Genomic DNA, 21,680 nt, shown 5'->3' on the forward strand with positions numbered 1-21,680 from the left:
ACCCAGAAGACAGAGGTAAACAAGCCCATAGCTCCATAATGGGCCCGACAGAATAATGGGTCCCTGTGAGAGACAGTTAAAAATCCTGGACCATTTATTGACCCGTAATGAGCCCTACAAAGACATGATTAAACCACGCATATGTCAATAAAGGGGACGATAGAAGACGGCTAAGGTAGCCTGGAATGCTCATAGCTCCAAAATAGGCTCAATTAGAGAAGAAAAAATCGAGTCAAAACACTGAAAGCTCTATGAACCAATCTTAAACGCTCTTTATTCTAAATGTTATCAGTATAATGAGTTCAACAGAGATACTGTTTAACAATCCACAAACGCTCATAGCTCCATCATAAGCCCCGCAGACGGTCTTTTAAACAAGTCTGCTATTCTCATCGCTCCATAATTAGCCCGTAAAGACAAGGTTAAACCAACTAGGAACACTCGTAGAACTGTAAAAAGACGGCTATACGAGCAAGGAACAATCATAGCTCCATATTTTGCCCCACTCAGTCAAGTTAGTTGAACTAGATGTTAGACAAACCCGTACTACATTTTAGGCTTAGACATGGTAGTGGTACATCTTAGAAATTAGACAGGCTCGTTCGGCATCTTAGACATAAGACATGGTAGTGGTGCATGTTAGACATTAAACATGCTCTTTGTGCATCTTTGACATTTGACATGGTCCTGGTACATGTTGGACATTAGACAGTCTAGGCCCAAGGTACAAATTGACATTAGACATGATCCTGGTACATGTTAGACATAAAACAAGCTCACTGTGCATCTTAGACATTATACATGGTCGTGGTACATGTAAGACGTTAGACATGATATTGGTGCATCTTAGACATTATACATGGTCGTGGTACATGTAAGACGTTAGACATGATATTGGTGCATCTTAGACATTATACATGGTCGTGGTGCATGTAAGACATTATACAGGATCTTGGTGCATCTTAGACATTATACATGGTCGTGGTACATGTAAGACATTATACAGGATCTTGGTGCATCTTAGACATTATACATGGTCGTGGTACATGTAAGACGTTAGACATGATATTGGTGCATCTTAGACATTATACATGGTCGTGGTACATGTAAGACATTATACAGGATCTTGGTGCATCTTAGACATTATACATGGTCGTGGTACATGTAAGACGTTAGACATGATATTGGTGCATCTTAGACATTATACATGGTCGTGGTACATGAAAGACGTTAGACATGATATTGGTGCATCTTAGACATTATACATGGTCGTGGTACATGTAAGACGTTAGACATGATATTGGTGCATCTTAGACATTATACATGGTCGTGGTGCATGTAAGACATTATACAGGATCTTGGTGCATCTTAGACATTATACATGGTCGTGGTGCATGTAATACGTTAGACATGATATTGGTGCATCTTAGACACTGGACATGGTCGTGGTGCATGTAAGACATTATACAGGATCTTGGTGCATCCTTGACGTTAGACATGGTCGTGTTAACATGTACATGTTAGACATTAGACAGGATCTTCATTGAAGTTTTTGCATCTTATCTAACTCAACTAGTTACAGCAGTTTGAAAACCATAGGACGCAATCTGTGTTACACCCGGTCTTCTTCAATGATAGATTTTAGCACCTCTACGATGTTAAAGTATGTATATGCGACAGACATAATTGTAAATCACATTCAGATATGCGTGTTGATGATGTGACATTTCAATTACAAGACAATGATATACATACAATAAACGAAAGACTTCATGCAGACTAAACAAGTACACGTTAGTGAAGTCAGATACATAGCGTGGATATAAATCCAAATCAAACCACCTGCCTGACCATTGGCTCCCATCAACAGCTGAAATGTATTGGTCAGTTATATTCTTTTGAAGAAAACACAATCATTAAACAAATTGATGAACAAACAAAATACTTTCTCAAGCTTGGCTCCAAGCTATCAATTGCTCGGCGAGTTCAATATTCTGTGACTCCCGAAATCAAACGTATGGTCTTTAATGCGTATGTGGTACCTGTATTGGATTAAGTGTGTTTTACCTGGAAACCGGTCAATACTTGCGACATTCTTGTAAATAGAATATTGGAACTACAGATAAAATGTGTAAGTGTAATCCCAAGAGAATGTTTTAAGTACATGTATAATAACATGTCATTTGTTAAAAGAATTGCAATGGGTTTGCCTTGAAAAAAGATGCAACTATTTAACATACGCTATAACTGACATCTCGCCAGCTGTAAATTAAATTCCCATCTAAATATCGATCAACCAATCAGCGATCGATAAATCGGTTGCGCCGGTTACAATCGACCTGTCCGCCATTTTCCAGGCATGTCGACTGTCTAGATACAAATGCTTTCAACGAGTTTTGTTTATTTCCTGTAAAAAAAACGTTTATGAATTATGATTTAACGGTGTCCTTATGATTTATATAAGTCGGTATCCAGAAAGATTATTTGGAGGCATTTAATTAATACAATTTTTGAAGTAGAAACGTTACTTTGACAAGCGCGAGTGGTAGCTTTAATGTGTAAAATTAACGAAATCACAAATATAGAACGTTAATTTATTTCAGAAAATTACTCAACGTATTTCTTTGTAGCGTTTTCCATTACAAAGATTAACAAGACTATTGCTAAGCAATATATTTCCCCTACCGGCTCCACCATTGTCAGAAATTTCCACCATTGTCAGAGTTTTAAAAAAATGTTGCCATAGCAACCAGAATTTTTGACGTAAGAACAAAATGAAATGACGTGCATAATGTCCATATTGCCATCTATCCATGTTTAAAGTTTCATGAAAAAATATGAAGAACTTTTCAAGTTATCGCAGGATCCAGAAAAGTGTGACAGACAGACTGACTGACTGACAGACTGACTGACAGACTGACAGACTGACTGACAGACTGCAAACCATAAGTCCCCTCCGGTGAAACCGGTAGGGGACAATAACTATATATATGCAATGCTAAATACCAGTTATATCATATGTATATGTACCCACATGAGGGATTTCGCTACCCACGATCCGTAACTTATGCTCGATTGGTCATTGTCGGCCCAGGTACTCCTGAAATGTATCCCGGGTACTATTAAGTATACTTAAATTTACTCCGGGTACGGATAATTTACTGAAACGTACCCGGGAATTCTAACGATAAATTGGTCGTTGTCGGCTTTTTTTTCAAATTGATTATGTTCATGTTTATGTCAATATTATGTAAAATGACCTCTAAATAATCGAAACTCCTACTCAAAAAAGCATGTTTAGGCAGATTTTGTTCAAAGAGATTTTATTTTCGTATTCCGTAGGGCGTTTTTCGACATCGGATTTTGGTCGGGGATAAAGCTCGGGTACAGTCTTAATTGGCCGAGTACGTTTTAGTATATTTTCCGTACCCGGGGTTCATTTAAGTATACTTAAAATTGCACGGGGTACATGTGAGTAGTACCAGAGCCCACAATGACAAATCGAGCGTAACTTATAGATATCCCCGTTATAAATCGCCATATTGTGTAAAAAAAAACAAGTGAAACAAGGTTGTGTCAATATTTCCATAGATAGCATTGATTAATTCCATCGCAGAAGGGTTATTCATTACTAGTGCTGCAACAATACGCCAAAAACCGTATTGCAATATATTGTCAGTTCAAAAACCAGTATTGCAATATATCGCAATATATTGCTAACTTGTACCAAAATAATAACTTGCCAATTACCGGATAATCCCGTATATTCCAATTTGAAAGCAAATTCTGGACGTATATATTTACTAAACATGTGCTCAAGAATAACAAGAAACACAAACATTCGCAAATTTTCTTAAGTATCAAATACATTTTGGCATTCGTTACTATTTAAAGATGTGATGAAATAACGTTCAACCGGGGCGTTTTTTCCACTGAACACGCGTAATTCACCTGACGTGATGTTCCCGTTTTTATACAACACAAAATACACCCATACTTTCCATGCCATGTTCTACATGTCTGTATAATTTTCGCGCGCTTTTTATTGAGACAAAGGATAAAGATCTTTTTATTTGACGCTAAAAAAAATATTGTCGCATTAGCATTAAAATTTGGAAGCGTAATTCCGAAATTCCGAATACAAATTTAATAATGCTCAATTCAGAATCGAACAAAACATTTACAGCTGTGCGCAATTAATTCAACGATAATCTGTTCAAAAGCATCGAACGAATCCTCCGATGTAACAACGCTACTTCGTATAATACACTTTCAGAATGCTATTTTTACGGAATTTTTTGTACACTGCTTTGTTTTGTTTACCTTGTTATCATTATTTCGAATGGCTTTTTCTGGACGAAATTTGAATGCATTTTTGTAAAATGTTTGTACCGGTATGATGAAAGTCGTATCGCAATACAATATGCGGATTGCGTATTGCGATATATACCGATAAACCGGTATATTGTTGTAGCACTATTCATTACTAATACAACCATTACAAGTGGAAACTTGGGGATATTGGTACGAGAATTACCAAATCACCGTTATAGAACCTTAATTTATTTTAGAAAATGAAAAAATCCTATTTGTTGTTTTGCCTTTTTAATTACAGTGATTCAAAATTTAATGTTATTAATATCACCTTTATAAGTTATAACAAGGGGGATTTGGTACCCGCCCGGCGTCGGAAATGATGTTTAACTTTCCGAAAACCCAGTTGTAAAACGCTTGTTCATGCCAGATGCATATGCATACACTGTTTTGTTAATATTTTCGAAAATAACATTTGTAAATACCATTGAAGAAGTGTTATTTATTACTAATACCAACTTAAACCTAGTAACATGGGGGATTTTGGTACCCGCGCAAGCGTCTGGGAGCGTGTTTAACTCTCGCATTATATAAAGCTAAGGTTATTTAACAACTAATATTTGTTTGCAATTTCAAATGATGCAAAACAAGTTTTATTTTTACCAGTGTAATAAGGGATTAAAATAATCCAGAATGTCGCGTAATCTACACCCATAGACGCCACTTTGGTGTTATCGTGTCAAGGTTTTCTGAACGCTGTATCAAGGGATTCAGTGAAGCGATCGTCTTCCAGGCGAGATGTTCATTTACAAATCTCTCCATACTTAAACACTGGTATGGTATGGAAATATGGAATGAAATTGCAGTCTGTATTTGGAAATGTGTTACTTTAAGAACGAAAATAAATCTTAAGAAATATGTAACTCATAATACGCAAAAGGATTTTCTGAACTAAAAAAAAAATTCGATGGTAAAATCCACAACAATACTAGTTTGTTTGTGTTTCTTACTACATATTAATTTGTGTTTCTGTTTACTGAGGTATCTGTATATTTACCATATCCTATAGTGCATACATTTAGCGGAATGACACTGTACGCGATCTTTAAATGACTGAATATATATTTATACAATGTACATATTTAATAGGTGTTTGTAGAATGATGCTCTTGATTGGTGTTTATATTATTTCTTTTGTTTTGTTTTTTTGCTTGGACATCAAAATATAATGTCAACGGAAAAGTAAAAGAACATTAACGACTTTTTAATATGCCTTTTTAGTTCTAAGAAATTGTTTTTGTGATTAAATACATGTAATCATACCAGATACTTAACATTACTCTGCATTTAATATGCCGATAAGACAAGATAAGTACATGCTCAGGAGCATCGACGCACTTCGACTATACACGGAGTGATGGGCCCTTGGCTCTGAAGCATCTACGCACCTCGACTATACACGGAGTGATGGGCCCTTGGCTCTGAAGCATCTACGCACCTCGACTATACACGGAGTGATTGGCCCTGGGTGGAACCAGTATTTGGTGTCATTGGTGTAGGCATAATGAACGCTCCCACAGTGGGGATAGAAACACAACAGTTTTTCAATGGTTGATATGACGTTTACTGGTATCGATCCATGTAATGATCATGAAGTGCAAGCAGGGAACGATACGAACTTCCCTTCTACTTGACCTTGTCAACATATGATGCGAAAGTAAGCATTTCAAGCCGCCTCACAGTTTCACCGAATAATACACGATTTGGTATTGTTTAAAATGATTGTAATTTATAGTAAACAAGATATTCGGCGTATATCCTGAATTTGAAATAATGTTAGAAAATAACGTTTCTAAATCATTAAATTGGAATCAAAGGTTGTTGTTTTTTCACTTCGCTTTTCCACTGCATGAAATGTGAGTTATTGAGTGCACGTATTTAAAACCACACAATAGTGTTCGTAGCAAAACAAAATGAACGACGGGAGATAACATCGTGTGTCCTCACATGACTTATGAGGAGTTTATTTCTTCACCATATACATTTCTGGTATATTAATATTTTATTAGCACGCAGTTTTTATTCGACACATTCAAATCACACGTTCAGATCTGCGTCATGCGAAAATGAGTCTTATGGCGTCTCGGCCAGCGTAACGTCAATGTGTCTCGTATGAACATGCAGAGAGTAGGCCGGTATTGCTTATAATGAACAGTGTTACATCCAATACTTTGAACACAGACGCAGTGATGTGGCCTACGTTATGGGGAATTTCTCTCGAATCTGCCAATAAATGATTGGAATAAATTCGTTCGGGTCTGCTGGGGTTACGTAAAGATCATTTAAGATGAAAGCGGTATTAAACCACTACGCCGAACAATACAAAGATTTCATCACTTTTAGTTGAAAGTTTTACCATATACAGTACCATAAAGAAAGATTAAATAAAAATTATCGCTTCACTGTATTTTAATTGTTAAAAAATGTGAACGTCAATGTGATAGAAATAACCCGAATAAAAGGTAGTATCTATAGTTTGCGGTAAAAAAGACGGAGGTCCGGTAAAATCACGAGGTTCTGTAAAATTCAAAATTTACCGGACCTCATGTGCTGTACGATTTTTATTGTTTTTTCGTACTGGTTTCGTATCAATTCATATTTGTTTTTATTAACAATCACATACGCTACATTAAAAGAAAGCAAGAATGTATGCAATACACATTTTTATTGTATGCTTTCCGGTGGATTATAGAGAAATATCAGTGAATTAAAACTGATAATTTCACTGTTTTAAACAGTGAAAATTATCAGTGAAAATTATCGATAATTTTCATTGTTTACTGTGAAATGGCGTCATTTTTTGACGAAATCACGTCATTATCCCAGCGAAATTCTTTCGTTCAACTCTTTAACAATGTATATAAACTGTGAAAAAAAGCATAAAATAACAAGAAAATTTGTTGAATTCGGTGGAATATCGTTTTTAATTCACTCGTGATCATAGAAAAAATATATTTTCACTCGTGGCGCATGTTATTTTCTATGATCATTCGTGAATTAAAATCGACAATCAACCGAATCCAACAAATATCCTCTATATAAATACACAAATGACGTTTCCTTGTCATAATATAAGAAAACACGCCTAGTCTAACCCATCGTCGGATACCCACGGCTGCTGATTACGCTCCGCTCATACATTTGGAATGGAGAGTAACGTAATGAATAGACCGGGGGTGTCCGACGATGGTTATACACCAGTCACATTTGACCGTAACAGTTAAATGAGTATGGTTCGCTTCATTGGATTAAACGCGTCCATGATGGAAAACAGTTTAGTCCTCGCAACAGAACTATAATATTTTAATGCAAAAAAGTTAAATGTCTGGTTAATATTGGAGAGCTGTACAAAAGAGAGTAGCATATAGAAAAAAACTAATTATCAAAATAAACAAATGAATGAAGCAAAAAGTAATGTTTATTACAATGAAACATCATATTAAATAAATATGTTCATACAAGTAAAATAATGTATGTCATACTTGTTTTGAATTTTAAATATAATGATTTTAATGCACGTTTGAATTATTGCTTTGAAAAGTTTCCAAAAGGTACTGTTCCATAATAATTTATACAGTGAAATGTTTTTGTATTTTGTAAAATTGTTCGTTGCTAATTTCTTAATATTAGATCATGGTGATTTATATACCGCACTATGCTCATTTGAAAAGAATTTTGTTTGGCATACCTGATCTCAAACGGTTGTACCGTACTAAACTGTACTGCACTGTACTACAAAGCACTGCTATGCAACGCACTGCACTGAATTGAACTGTACTGGCTGTACTGCACAGTGTTGTATTTTATTGTTATGTATTGTAATATATTATATTGCATTGTAGTGTTATGCATTGTATTGTATTGCTGTGTGGTGTGTTGGACTATCATCAAATGAGATTCAATTCTTTTGCGTACCAGTGTGATAGATGGTATTATAAAGGTTTATTAGAACAATCCCTCATATTCTCGTTTGAATAACGGGTATCTTTAGAATTTAAGATTGTTTTTCCTGTTCCCAAAAATTACACATAGTCAATCATAAGTTAACTGTATGCATTATATAAGCATGTTTTTCTTGTTATTACTGAGAACGTATATGAGGCCACGACTTTTATATTTCTTGGTTTACAAAACCGCCGACCCTAATTTTTGGAAAATGGGAAAAAAAATAAAATCGGAAAATCGTCTTTTTTTATATATTTTATTCCCGACCGCACTGAAAAACGAGCGAAACGAGAAAAAAAAAGATCCGGTTTGAGTACGGTTGCGAATAAAATCAAGTAAGTACAATCAACGATTGGTTCACATATATTACAGAGAACGGGATATTTTTCAATGTGACTCAGTATGTACCAGTCCTTTTATGGGCACTTCTCAAAATTTATTTAATTACAGACAATAGGAAAATCAGCGTCAGTAAAATGTCGACCGCATCAAAATTTATTTCCGAGTCTGTGACGCAACTATATTGTTTAACATGTTTATTATATTAAACAAACCCGGTATTATAGTAGATAAAAAAGTATTTCCTTGCAATTTGATAATAAGTATAAATAATCCAATAAAATACTGCCATTATTTACGATATATGTGTTTAGGAATTTTGTAAACACGTCCGCCATAGTTTATAGGAACTGTGCAAAAAGTTTGGAAATCGGAACAAATCGGTATATCTCGGAAAATCATTGATAAATGTATTTGTCGTTTTGATGCTTAGGGCCGAGTAATTTCGGCAAATCGGAACTCAACTTGCGTAAAATACTAGCTCAATTAACCGTTAAACTCCGCCTCCGTTCTCTGCAAAAGATTCGAAGGCGGAGCTATGCACGTGCTATTATTAAATTGGAGGATTGCAATTGAGAAACAAACGCACAATTGGTTCGGCATGTTAATTGCTAGACAAAGGAAGCCAATTTTGTCGGCGCGAAATTTGTCGCTTTATTGCTTCAGACAGCAAGCGGCTTTCCTTTGATGACGTCAAACTGTCAATTCACACAGACTGCACATTTTCCGAAGACTTTAACTGGCTCCTTGTTTACAATTCCAGTAAAAACACTTGCTAACATTAAACTTTGGATTAAATTATCAAAATAAAGCAAAAGCCAAGTTGACAAATATGATTGTATTAATTCGCGTCAGTTCAAATAAGACGTTTTGCGTTGTAAATCAACGAGTTTTCACACGGACTCTAGATTCCACGTCAATATACACTCCGTGGTTTTCATGACAACAACAACTTTAACAAACATTACCGCGACGACGCGGGGATCGATCTACTCGATTTTTTTTCATGGACGATGTTATAAGTCGAATAGGAGCAAACACATACTTTGTGTATGAGTAGTTTATCTTATATAAGATTTATGCAACGGGCATCGCATTGCGTAATGGTGCGCATCGAATTACGGAAATGAAGCGCAGTTTTCGTTTTAATGGGAGAAGAACGCATGTCATTTAATGGAGTGTTTAAAATTGCCTGATGTTACAAAAGGTGCTTTTAGGTGACTCATTTCATTTGAAGATATAGATGTGTTTCATTGCATAATTTGATTTTTCGTCTCTGTGTTAAGGTTATAAAAGATATGATGTCTTTGTTCTGATGTTATTAGTATTAACTTATTTTTCCAATGATGTTTTTTTTTTTTGTTTTTTTTTTTCGACCGCCCGATGGACCATTTTCAAAATAATTTTTGTAAACCAATAAAAAAAAAAGTCGTGGCCTGATGACATTCCAACGTTTGATCGACAAACATGCTCATTTTGTTTATTGAATGCTTCAAAGTCAATATTAATATACAGATCATGTTTTCCAGAATTGTCTAATGAATTTCGAAAGCCGATCAACATAGATTTTGTTGTGTTTCTTGATTTCATGATATAAAGTGAAACACGTTTTATGAATAATATAATCTAATCATTTTTTTTCATTTCATTGTGCTTTAAACACTATTAATTGTGTTATTCGTAAATGCAACATTACAAACATAAACACAAAATATGCACAACATGTAGAAATTTCTATATTGCTTAACATTTTATATTGCAAGAGCAATTTGACAGAATTTGTGAAAACTTGAGACGTATAATATGTCTCTCTTCTGCAGTTCGTTTTGTATACGATGCGTATCAGAAAATGGTTCCAGCAAACTTGGATGATCAGCATACGCATCTTTTTGTTTATAAGGAAATTTTTATTGCAATAGCATGCACATATTATTTAAAAACGATATCCAGAGTCTTTGGGGGAACATCGAGTCACACGACTTTATGTGTCACATGTTAACAACATGTTTCCAGTCAGTTGGATAACAAGTGGAACGTTTGATTGAATATTGTAAAAATTAAACAATTTTAATTTTCTTAATAAAATATCATGTTCTAAAGGATCAAAGATCGTTCTTAAGCACAACACTACAAAGCAACAAATAAACTAGTATCGATTTCTTTAAGCAAAGAGAAAATTAGTTTAGTTTTTGCTGCGTTGCATCGTGACTATTCAATCCATTTTGTACATAATGTTTATTTGTTAAAAATATAAAACGATTAATGAAGAACTAATTACCAATCTGTCAGGTCAGTTAAACTTTTTAAATTGTAGTAATTTTACTAATTGAAATTAGAACTCTGACTTGTATCTGTAAGTATTGTAAATTTATTTTGCCTAATAATATTTGTTTATGGAATATCGTATTGTAAAACTGCAAGCGACGTGAAACCATCGCACTAATTAATGCGCTGCTGTAACATGTATATTGTAATATTCCAGACTAGAATCTGTCGGTTGAGAAAAAAATCCCCTTATTATAAAGCGCAACCGACGTGGAATCCATCGCAATAATGCGCTTATTTATACCAGAAACGTTTTAAAACTCAAACGTAAATTGGTCAGTTTATTTATATTTATCCAAATTCGCAGTGCAAGCGACGTGGAATCCATCGCAATGCAGTGCTTAGTTATGTATGTACAAATGTACTTTTACAACTGTGACTTAAATCTGTCATTTGAGTTATAATACTCTTGATCTCAATATTCGGCGAAAGCGACATGGAATCCATCGCAATAATTCCCGAATGTATACATGAAACGTTATAATACTGACTTGAGTCTGTCAGTTGAGTTCGAATACCCCGGCTCTAATTGTACAGCGCAAGCGAAGTGGAATCCATCGCAATCATGCGCTCAAGAACCCATGTAACGGTATAACTCTTACTTGTATCTGTCAGTTATTCAATTGCGTAATAATAACTAATTGTATTTATTTCCAGAACAGCATATATTTATGCGTAAGCGATGTGTAATCCAACGCAATCCTTCCATATTAATAGTCTTACAACCATAACGCACAAATGTCATCGAATAGTAATTGAAATGGCTATGAATATTTTAATATATACCCACTATAAACTGTTATGCAAATTCCTTTATCTTTTCTGGTATATCCATTCATGACTTCATTTAATCATCCCACTTTACAGAATTATTCTCTAGTTTAAGTAAATCACTTCCTACCCATAGCTGTGAACGCCTCGTAATGAACCTGCCCGGGCTGCGGATGAGCCGGGTCATAATCTGTGGGGCCCTTAAGGGAGTTTATGTGTTGGATGAAATTATTTCATCATAGCTCTGTTTGAATTGGGTAAAATCACATTTTTAACACATATTTCGTTGAAATTTAATAGCTTTTTATACAGCCGAAACCGTTCTTTTCGGTATTCATGTCTAATATGTTTGGTTTTTAGTAAGATATCTTAACTAATAGCAACATTAACAAATCTTACCCACTACATACAGCGCTAAGTCCAACAACTATATGCGGACCTATACATTCGTAAAGCTCTCCGTCTGATTTCTTTATTTTATTTTTTAATTATTAAAGTGACCAAACTGATTGATGGCCACTATATGTTAAAACTGTATCGAATGGTTTATGTGTTGTAATATTGTCTGAGCATTTATAAGTTGACAAAAAGTAATATTGGTGTACAGTCTTTCATAGTTCAAGGTGTTCTTCACAATGTACGAAAATATATAAAGTTATAAAAACTATCAGTTTTATCATGACGTTATTTTTACGTTCGATCATATACTCATTGATTCACGTGATGATTGAGTCAGAATGACATTCATCGAGACTTCTATCGGACGAAATGCATTGAAACGCCGATGTGACTCAAGTAGATTAGGAAAGTGGCAGACGACATTCGAATGGCACAGACTGCATATTTGGTATGTAGTTTTGAAAATTCAAAGATTTTATACGAACTTAGAACATAGCCGATTGCTCTTCTTTTATCTCAATATTGTCTTATTTGAAACTTGCAAAAAGAACTACCGGAGAAATTGATAAAGCTTAATACATACATGCGTACGTACGTATGTACTTATGTATGTATGTATGTATGTATGTTTGTATGACTGTATGTATTTCTTTTGACCTTGCAGTCAAGGATAACCCTTATTTTCAATGGGGTCCTTTGGGGTTTTTGCTGAAGAGACACCAAGCAGAAGAGACAGTATTGAGATACAAGGAATCCGGGTGTGATACCCTAGCTCTTTGCGAATAGATCCATTGGTTCTTTTACGTGCTCAGTGTATAGCACCGATACACGCGAGAATTACCTGGGTTTCATACCAGTATATCTCTAGTTGGGTGGGAAACACTTGAAGCATTTCTGAAATTTCCAGTGCCCCGGCCAGGAATTGAACCGGAGACCTCTGGAATGGTAGACCAGTGTGTTACCACTCGACTACCGCACCACCCTAGCTTATCGTACACACAATCATTTTGTTTGTCTACGGCAATTCAAATTAAAGTGTTTATAAATGAAAACGTTTAACAAATATATATTGTCAGAGATAAACTGTAAAATGGTGTTGTATTACTACTAAAATGTTCAAGTTTTATTTCATATTAATAATATTTGTATGTATTTTACATATATTTCGCCAGAAGGATCACTACTTCATGTTGACGAATAAACTAATGGCATCTTCATTATGCACAATACTGTTTAAATATGTCAAACTGTAGCTGTAAATTGGCATGAGATTTTAAGCGGGGACTGTAGATTTTTCGGATTGTTTACCATTAGATGATCTTAAATATATTTTTGGTAATGTTGATCCTCACATTGCTAGACCTATTATGAATGTGTCAGGATGTAATAACTTGGTCGAGACTAGGAGTTTGTGTAAATCGTGTTTAAATTTATTCGAAATTATAAATCAATTTCATTTTCCTCCTTGATGTTCTTGCAAAATCTCACCACTGTGGCCGTTCGATTGTCATAATTAAAAAAGTCGAACTTCATGACCTGTGACTCTAATATATAAAGCATTCAAGGAGCAAACAGCTGCAGTGCCTTTAGCGCTTTGATTTTCTACAGTCCCAAGATCGAATATGCAACATTACTCGATTTAGATTACTTAACAAGTCGCAGTGGAAAAGGTTCGCTGTGGGAGCGTTCTTTAGATTTCCCCCATACAAACCAAGTACTTCTTCTAGTCCCAAGAAATGGACTCGAGAGCATTTCAAATAAGCATTAGGCTTTCAATGCAATCGAGCTGAAATAAATATGTTTAAAGTTTAAACTAACATTACTCGATGTCGACCCAACATTGGCATAATGCCGTCATTCCATTTTTACATTTGTCCGAGTCAAAATCGGCTTCTACTGCTTCCACTTAACCAGTTTCTATGTTCATGAGCTCAAATATGGTAAAATGACGACCAGATTTTCATAGAAACGTGTGGTATTCAACATTAAAACAATGGCATGATAGAACTTGAAAACCCTCCTACTCTTCCCCAAAGTCATTAGATGATATTTAACAAATGTTTAATTTTTTAAGGGACGATATCTGCACTTTGTCAGCAAGCACCTATTTGACTAACGGCCAACGGCAAATATATTCGTGAAAGTGGATGCACTACTGCGCTTTATTACTAAACGGATAATATTACTAATACAGATTTCTTAAACAATACACGCGTGACTCAAACTGCAATTATACCCCACAAAATGAAATTTTATTACGACTTTGTTTATATAGATGGGAATTCAAAATAGAGCAATTCTTGCATTGCGTTCTCTATATATATGTTCTTTATTTTATATCATTGAGCTTAAAATAATTAAACCTTTATCAATACGGAGTGTTGTATTCAAGAACTTCTACGAATGCCCTGTTGGCAATCTACAATTCAACAACTTCCGATTCTATCGTATTATCGTTTTAGAATTTCCCGAATTGTTTTCCATTTGAAAACATGTACAATACGAGACACACTGGCAACATTAAGAAATGCAACCTCCGCGCAGAGATTGTACTATTGCCGAGCCAGGGTGCGGGATCACGTGACTTTGTGGGGTAACCCCCTTTTAACTTTAATGGAATTATACACGACGTATAAAAGTGGTACTTTATTTCAAATAACTTTTTAATATTATTTTTCTAAAGAATTTCAACAAGTGCATAAAATACATATTTTTATGCTGCTTATGGTGATTTGACAAACATCGGAATTACTTTATTTAATAAGCCAGTGTTCTTGTTTAAAAATCCGGTATCTACTGCATTCAATGTACACGGTTATGCCTCACGCAACGTGAAATTTTGTCACCGATTTCAGACGTATTCAAGGACTTATTCTTATACCTTAAGATATCGGCACAAACTGCAAGAAAAACTGTCTTTTATGCACTAAAGATATTTGCAAATGTATTTCAATAACTTCAGATTTTTTAAAGAATAACGTTCTTAACGGTGTGTCGAGCCCGGTGTGTCATTCTGTCCAGCCCGTGTGGAAAACCCGGGAAAACCCGTTGACTCTGCACCCTGCGAGCGTAGCTCGATTACAAATACCTGCCGTTATAAGCAACCACGCGATGATAGCCGAGCCAGCCACGGTATACAATAATGTTCATGTTGTTATTTTTAGTGTTTTTTTTTTATTAAGGGGTAATTTATTTTTCATTATGAACCTAACCTTAAACACTATTTTCAAAATATAAAAAAAATGATACTAATTTTCATTATATAATACTTACAAAAATCATTCAATATCTGGGTGGATTTTCTTGTAATGTTAGTGGTTATCGATAGTGGCCGTGGGGAGATAACCGCTGCGAGGAGTTTGTCAGAAAAGAGAGCCAAATTGCTTCTCTGCATTTTCCATGCTTCTTGATGTTTTATCCTCCCCGAGCAGCAGGAGCAGCACACAGGTGGCGTGACTTCCTAGTGTGCATACCTAACACACCGGTGGCGTGACTTCCTAGTGTGTATACCTGCAGCACACAGGTGGCGTGACTTCCTAGTGTGTATATCTGCAGCACACAGGTGGCGCGACTTCCTAGTGTGTATACCTTGCACACAGGTGGCGTGACTTCCTAGTGTGTATACCTGCAGCACACAGGTGGCGTGACTTCCTATTGTGTATACCTGCAGCACACAGGTGGCGTGACTTCCTAGTGTGTATACCTTGCACACAGGTGGCGTGACTTCCTAGTGTGTATACCTGCAGCACACAGGCACAGGTGGTTAGCGTGTGGCTATGATATTAATTAGTGAAAGCATCATTTTGAATGATAAATAATCATATTAAAACGAAAAATTAACTTTTCTGAAAAAAAAATTCACTATCAAATATATATATAACAAGGTATGCAACTCAAAATCATCCCAAAACGGGGTGCATCGCTTTGAACAGCCATATCTTCATCAATTGTGCAGCGATTTTCACGATCTCGGTCTTATTCAACGCAGAAATGAATTTCCTTTCTGGAAATGTATATGTCTTGCAATATTTTTACAAATTCTGGGTCAACTTTTAAGAAATAACACGATACACAACTCGCATGACCCAGTTGACAGTGATCATGCAGTCTTTAAGACTGAAATCTTCACGGAGTAAAGGGCAACTTCCCTACAAAGTTCATGTAGTTCGATACCATAATTCAATAAAACGTATGAAAAAACATTATTACCGTTCTTGCCGTTACATTATGCATCAAGACTAACTGTCCAGCGCCGTTTGAAACCTTTGTTTACATACATTTCAACTAACTGACATTTTAAACATACGGGTCATTTCATTGGTCCAATGCGGAGGTGTGTCTTTACAACTGGAGATTTCATTCATAAAGACTGCATGATCACTGTCAACTGGGTCATACGTGTTGTGTATCGTGTTATTTCTTAAAAGTTGACCCAGCATTTGTAAAAATATTGCAAGACATATACATTTCCAGAAAGGAAATTCATTTCTGCGTTGAATAAGACCGAGATCGTGAAAATCGCTGCACAATTGATGAAGATATGGCTGTTCAAAGCGATGCACCCCGTTTTGGGCTGATTTTGAGTTGCATACCTTGTTATATATATATTTCATAGTAAAATTTTGTTTTTCAGAAAAGTTAATATTTCGTTATAATATGATTATTTATCATTCAAAATGATGTTTTCACTAATTAATATCATAGCCACACGCTAACCACCTGTGCACACAGATGGCGTGACTTCCTAGTGTGTATACCTGCAGCACACAGGTGGCGTGACTTCCTAGTGTGTATACCTAAACACTCCTCCACACATCATTTCGTGGGGTTTCTGCAGGATCCGTTCGTTATGGATAAAATATAAAGACGTCATTGGAAATAAGTTCCCTAACATTCCGAATGTTTCGGCGAACATTCCGAACCCGTCTCGATTCAGTATCAACATTTGGGTGCTGAAGTTCTTTCGATTCAGATCAGGCACGCAAGCTTCCTAAAGGATCCAAAGGGTTAAAACAGACACCGAATGGTCCCAGATCTTCGCTAAGAAACACCGAAAAATTCAAATCCTCTTTTGTGAATCATTCGGAAGCCTAGTGAACTGCAGGTTTTGAAAATCTTAATTAATAAAGATTTTGTTGGTTTGTGTGTATTTAAATAAGAACAAGGCCTAGTATTTGAATAATAAATATTTATTCGCAATTTAGCAAATAAGTAGACGTATGTTACTGTAGGTATGTTTACAGCAGGGGCCGGCCGCGTTTCTCTTTCTCCCACGTGACCCTCTTATGGTAATATTGAAGTACTTTATTGCCGTGTCAGGCTTTTATCTGTTATAAAATAAGTATCGTCAATGTGAAATTAATGGATGTATCTTACCTTGAATCATCTTCTAATATTCCATTTGTTGATGTTAACCGAGAGGAGTAGCAAACAATGCACTGTAGCTTTGCAACTAGGAATTGAAGCTGGTCGTCTCGGTCCTAAATGCACTTAATAAACCCCATTACTTTTTATCCATTTACGCATATTGCACTTGCATTTGTTGTTATACACAAATACCTTGCTGTGTAGAAATGAATTCAGTTATGTCTCAAGTAAGTACCTTGTAATCATTACCTTTGTAATATTTTACCATCATTCCGTGTTTTAATGTTAGAAATTCATTCATCACGTAGATTATCTAAGGAATCAATGTTGTGTAACTATGTGACGAAGGCAGCGTGGTTTCTCCGCCATTTTGTATCTATGGCTGTTTTTGGCCGGTGGCCGATTTATGGCCGCGGCCAATTTTTGGCCACATTTCGGCCAAAATTCAAACGTTTTGTTGATTTTCTAGTCATTCTTGGTTTTCTCACTGGGTAGTCAGCATTACACCAGCATGCTCCCAGATAATGTAAATTTTTTAATCCATTTTCGTAACAAGTAATTAAAACACATTGGGAATAAACATAAATCCATTAGTTAACACTTTTTCCACAAAATATTTATTATTTTTATGTAACGAAACTTAGTGCTAAATCTCTTAGAATATTTTAAAATAGTGTGACTGTGAATATGTCTACGTCATCGCTGTGACGCATAAGCTAGTGTTAATTTTTAATTCGGAGAACTGAACGCACTTCACTACTTTAAAGCTACTGTTGCTCGTTTTAATGCTAATGCGTTATTGTGGATATTTGCATTCCAATCGCATGAAATAAAATGTATCCTTCGGATTCATCGTCGTGGTTTTATTGACACATTGTTGCCTAACTTTATTAGCTCTACGCTACCAATGTTTAGAGCTAGGCCCAAACAATATCTCAGTGATACGCGTTCTACGGGTGCTGACCAGCGGTCGTAGATAACTAAAATCGACAGATTACTGAGGTGGCGGTAGAAAATCTACATCGTCCGCAATGTCACCATACGGCGAATCCCCATTTTCACAGGTCGTACCGACCGCCGTAGAAGTTTTGCTATAAGTTAACGTGGTTCCACGGCTCCCGTACGGCAGGGTTTAATTTTATTTTAAAATATCGGAAGTGATTTATAAAACAGAAATCAACTGTGTCCATATATGATGTTTATCCGTGTGTGTGCGGGGGGAGGGGGGTGGCTAGGTGCGAGGGCCCTTATGAGGACTCTGCATGAAATAACCATATAGTATTCCAACACTCCTACCACATTAGTTATGTACTTACAAGTTGCAAAAAAATAGGAAATTTTGAATAATTGCTGCAATTTTGAGATGTTAAATGCTGAATGAAATTGCGTAATTGAATGATCAAACAAAAACTACAAATAGAGCCCTAAGTGGCACCGCATGTCTTATTGGATCTACCGCTTTTCTTAAGCGGCTGTTGGTGAAGACAGCTTTAATTTGAAGGGTGAAATAGCATGACCCACATTCGATTGCGCATGTTACGTAACACAAGATATTATGAATATGGACTCTACATTGACTTGTTTTGTACGCGCAGGATTCCACTACATGCTGATTTTGCATGCATAAAATGGCGGATGCAATGCGTTGTTTGGCATGTAAACCTATACAAGATTCCAAAAATATAAGGTTTCAAATCTGAGAAGCCAAGAGCGGAGAGCGTTCATGGATTGAGTGATACATATAATTCACCAACGACAAGCACACCCACACACCCACGGGTGATCTCTTTAGCGTCTGCGCGCTTGATCGATTTTGTATGTTTATGCTATATATCGTGACCATAAACAACATATTATTATTGGGAACTTGAGGCAATATAAGTATTGTTCGTTTAACAATCGCGCGTAGGTATGTATTGCACTCACCTTCTTGCGCGATATTATAAAACTCACAACAACACACCTCGTTTGCACCCATTCCACTGTGTAATAACAAATTGCTGTCACTTCTATGCCTCCGTATTAAGCATGGCTTCTTGGTATTTGGCTTCAAAGAAGACACTATTTATACACTCGAACCAAAAACAAACATTAATAAGTATCAATGACATCTTTTTTTTACCAAAAAATATGGGACATTGCAACTCACCAGTGTATGTGCGTGTGAACATAGTTGAGTTGGTTACATTACATTTCGATGCTTAAGTGTAACTTTACGTAAAATGTTTAAAGGTGACTTGTTCACAGTGGGGGAAAATGATGATTTCAAACAAACTTTTCATATATTCAAAAAAGAATCTATGCATTATATTCTAACAAGCAAACTAACACTTCTGACTAAAAATGATTATATATTAATGTTAACGCCTGTGGAGTGTATTGGTATTAAGCTCGCTTCTAAAGGTCGCGGGTACGGTCCCCAGCAAAGGCATGTTTCATTTTATCTTTTTCTTTGATATAATAAATATTTAAAACTATTTAAAATATTACAGTTGTGTTACGAAATTATTTCAATCACATTCTAATTATTTTTTGAATACGCAATCAGAGAACAAGCCCCTTTAAAACTGTTGATTTTAATATTCGCGACATTAACTATTTGTCATTTGTTTAAATCCATGGGCGTTAGCCCTTGCATTACTGATTTAGTTAACAAAGAGATCTAAACCCGTTGAAATGTCTGAAAGACGTGAACATGTATGTTTACATATGTGTACTACACCAACATATCTTTGTCAGCGAGCTACATGACCGACCTTGTAAATATACGACTCAATAATCACATTTATTTATCTTGATATAACTTGATATTCATAGTACGTATACTTATTACAATTATACAACACCATTCTTGTGATTGCCTCACTACGGTACATTTTATTGACACGTGCATGTATATTGATTTACCCTGTTATGTCTAAAAAAAACAACTATACATCTAGATACATGATTTGGCAACATTACAAACCTTGAAAGCCAAAGTTATTATCCGCATGCCCCGGCGGTCACGCTCGGTGTAGCGTTCGATATATATAGGTACGCGGGCCATTTTGATAATATCATCAATTCCACGAAATCGACAATCGTTTTCTAAAAAGAAATCAAATGTAGGTTAGTATGACATAGTTTTGTTCAGTGTATGTTCAAGGTTGTTGAGCTGAAGTTCGTGGGGCTATCTACAGGAAACTCCGTCCGTCTGTCATGTGATGGAGTCCTACTGACAGGATCTGACCAGTCAGTAAAGCATCAAGGTGGAGCGGTTTGGCCTCGGTGTGGACCTCAGTGTTCGTGAACTTACGTAAATCTCCGAGTGCGTGATCGGAGACCCCTCAGTAACCCAGTAGAATATCTAGTGCAGCCGGGTTGGCGATGTATGTGGGTAGAATCAGGGACAGTTGACACTAGGACAAACATGAAACATGACATTTACTTCTCAAACAATCCGTGTTTACTTGACCTCCGAACAAGCACTTGTAACCTAAACGATGATGTTGCAAATATTTCACTATAGATGAACATCAGCTGGGGATATACTGATTAAATTGACCTTGCAAATCTCGGACAATAACAGACTATTGTCTTAGATCTGCGTTTCGAAATGTCAGAACGTTTCGTACATGTATGCATATGAAGCTAGGTCTGCATGTCGCCAACCTTGACCAATGCACGCATGCAATTATACATTAATGTCTTAAATTAGAAGAGGCAAACTGCACGTGCGGTTTCAAGACGGTTTCATACTGACTGAATATTTACGGTTTTTTTTTTGTCTCATGGTTGTGCTTATTGATATATTTATTTAGTGTAGTATATGTTTAAGGGGAATAACTGGTGTTTTATTATCACACGTGATTTTGAAGTTACCTTTCTTTATTGCTTGTGGAGCCCATACGAGTTGTCACCCTTGAAACGACAACCTAATTATATTATGTGAATCGTGTGAAAATTAAATAAAAATTCCCACAATATATTACACGTCAAACATAAAAGGCATTAATCACATGCTTAACATTGTTTGCCATGTACTAACGTGTTACGAGTATTTTTATCAACTATTTGTAAGATAACAATGTTCAACGTTATCATTGGAAATAATATGGTTGTTTTGTTTTAATAATCATTTTATAAATGAGATTTCGCTGTCGTTTCATTATATATTG

At 35.8% G+C, this 21,680-nt stretch overlaps 1 protein-coding gene across 4 annotated transcripts in view; it reads right to left on the reverse strand.

Moving 5' to 3' along the window:
* LOC127834192 (uncharacterized) overlaps positions 1-21,680 on the reverse strand; it is a 35,278-nt gene that overhangs the window by 10,838 nt on the left and 2,760 nt on the right. For 2 of the 4 annotated variants that reach the window (XM_052359836.1, XM_052359838.1), the window contains exons 2-4: positions 21,385-21,437; positions 20,489-20,921; positions 15,427-15,893 (exon numbers count right to left, since the gene is read on the reverse strand). Coding sequence is in view for 1 of the 4 variants with exons in the window: in XM_052359839.1 (XP_052215799.1) it covers positions 20,489-20,569 (81 nt within the window). In the remaining 3 variants the exon portion in view is untranslated. Of the gene's footprint in view, positions 1-15,426; positions 15,894-17,529; positions 18,332-20,488; positions 20,922-21,384; positions 21,438-21,680 lie in introns of those variants that run through there. The other 2 variants (XM_052359839.1, XM_052359840.1) reach the window with 2 other exon arrangements.

Source organism: Dreissena polymorpha, chromosome 6 (genome assembly GCF_020536995.1).
Source record: "Dreissena polymorpha isolate Duluth1 chromosome 6, UMN_Dpol_1.0, whole genome shotgun sequence".
NCBI classification, from domain to species: domain Eukaryota; kingdom Metazoa; phylum Mollusca; class Bivalvia; order Myida; family Dreissenidae; genus Dreissena; species Dreissena polymorpha.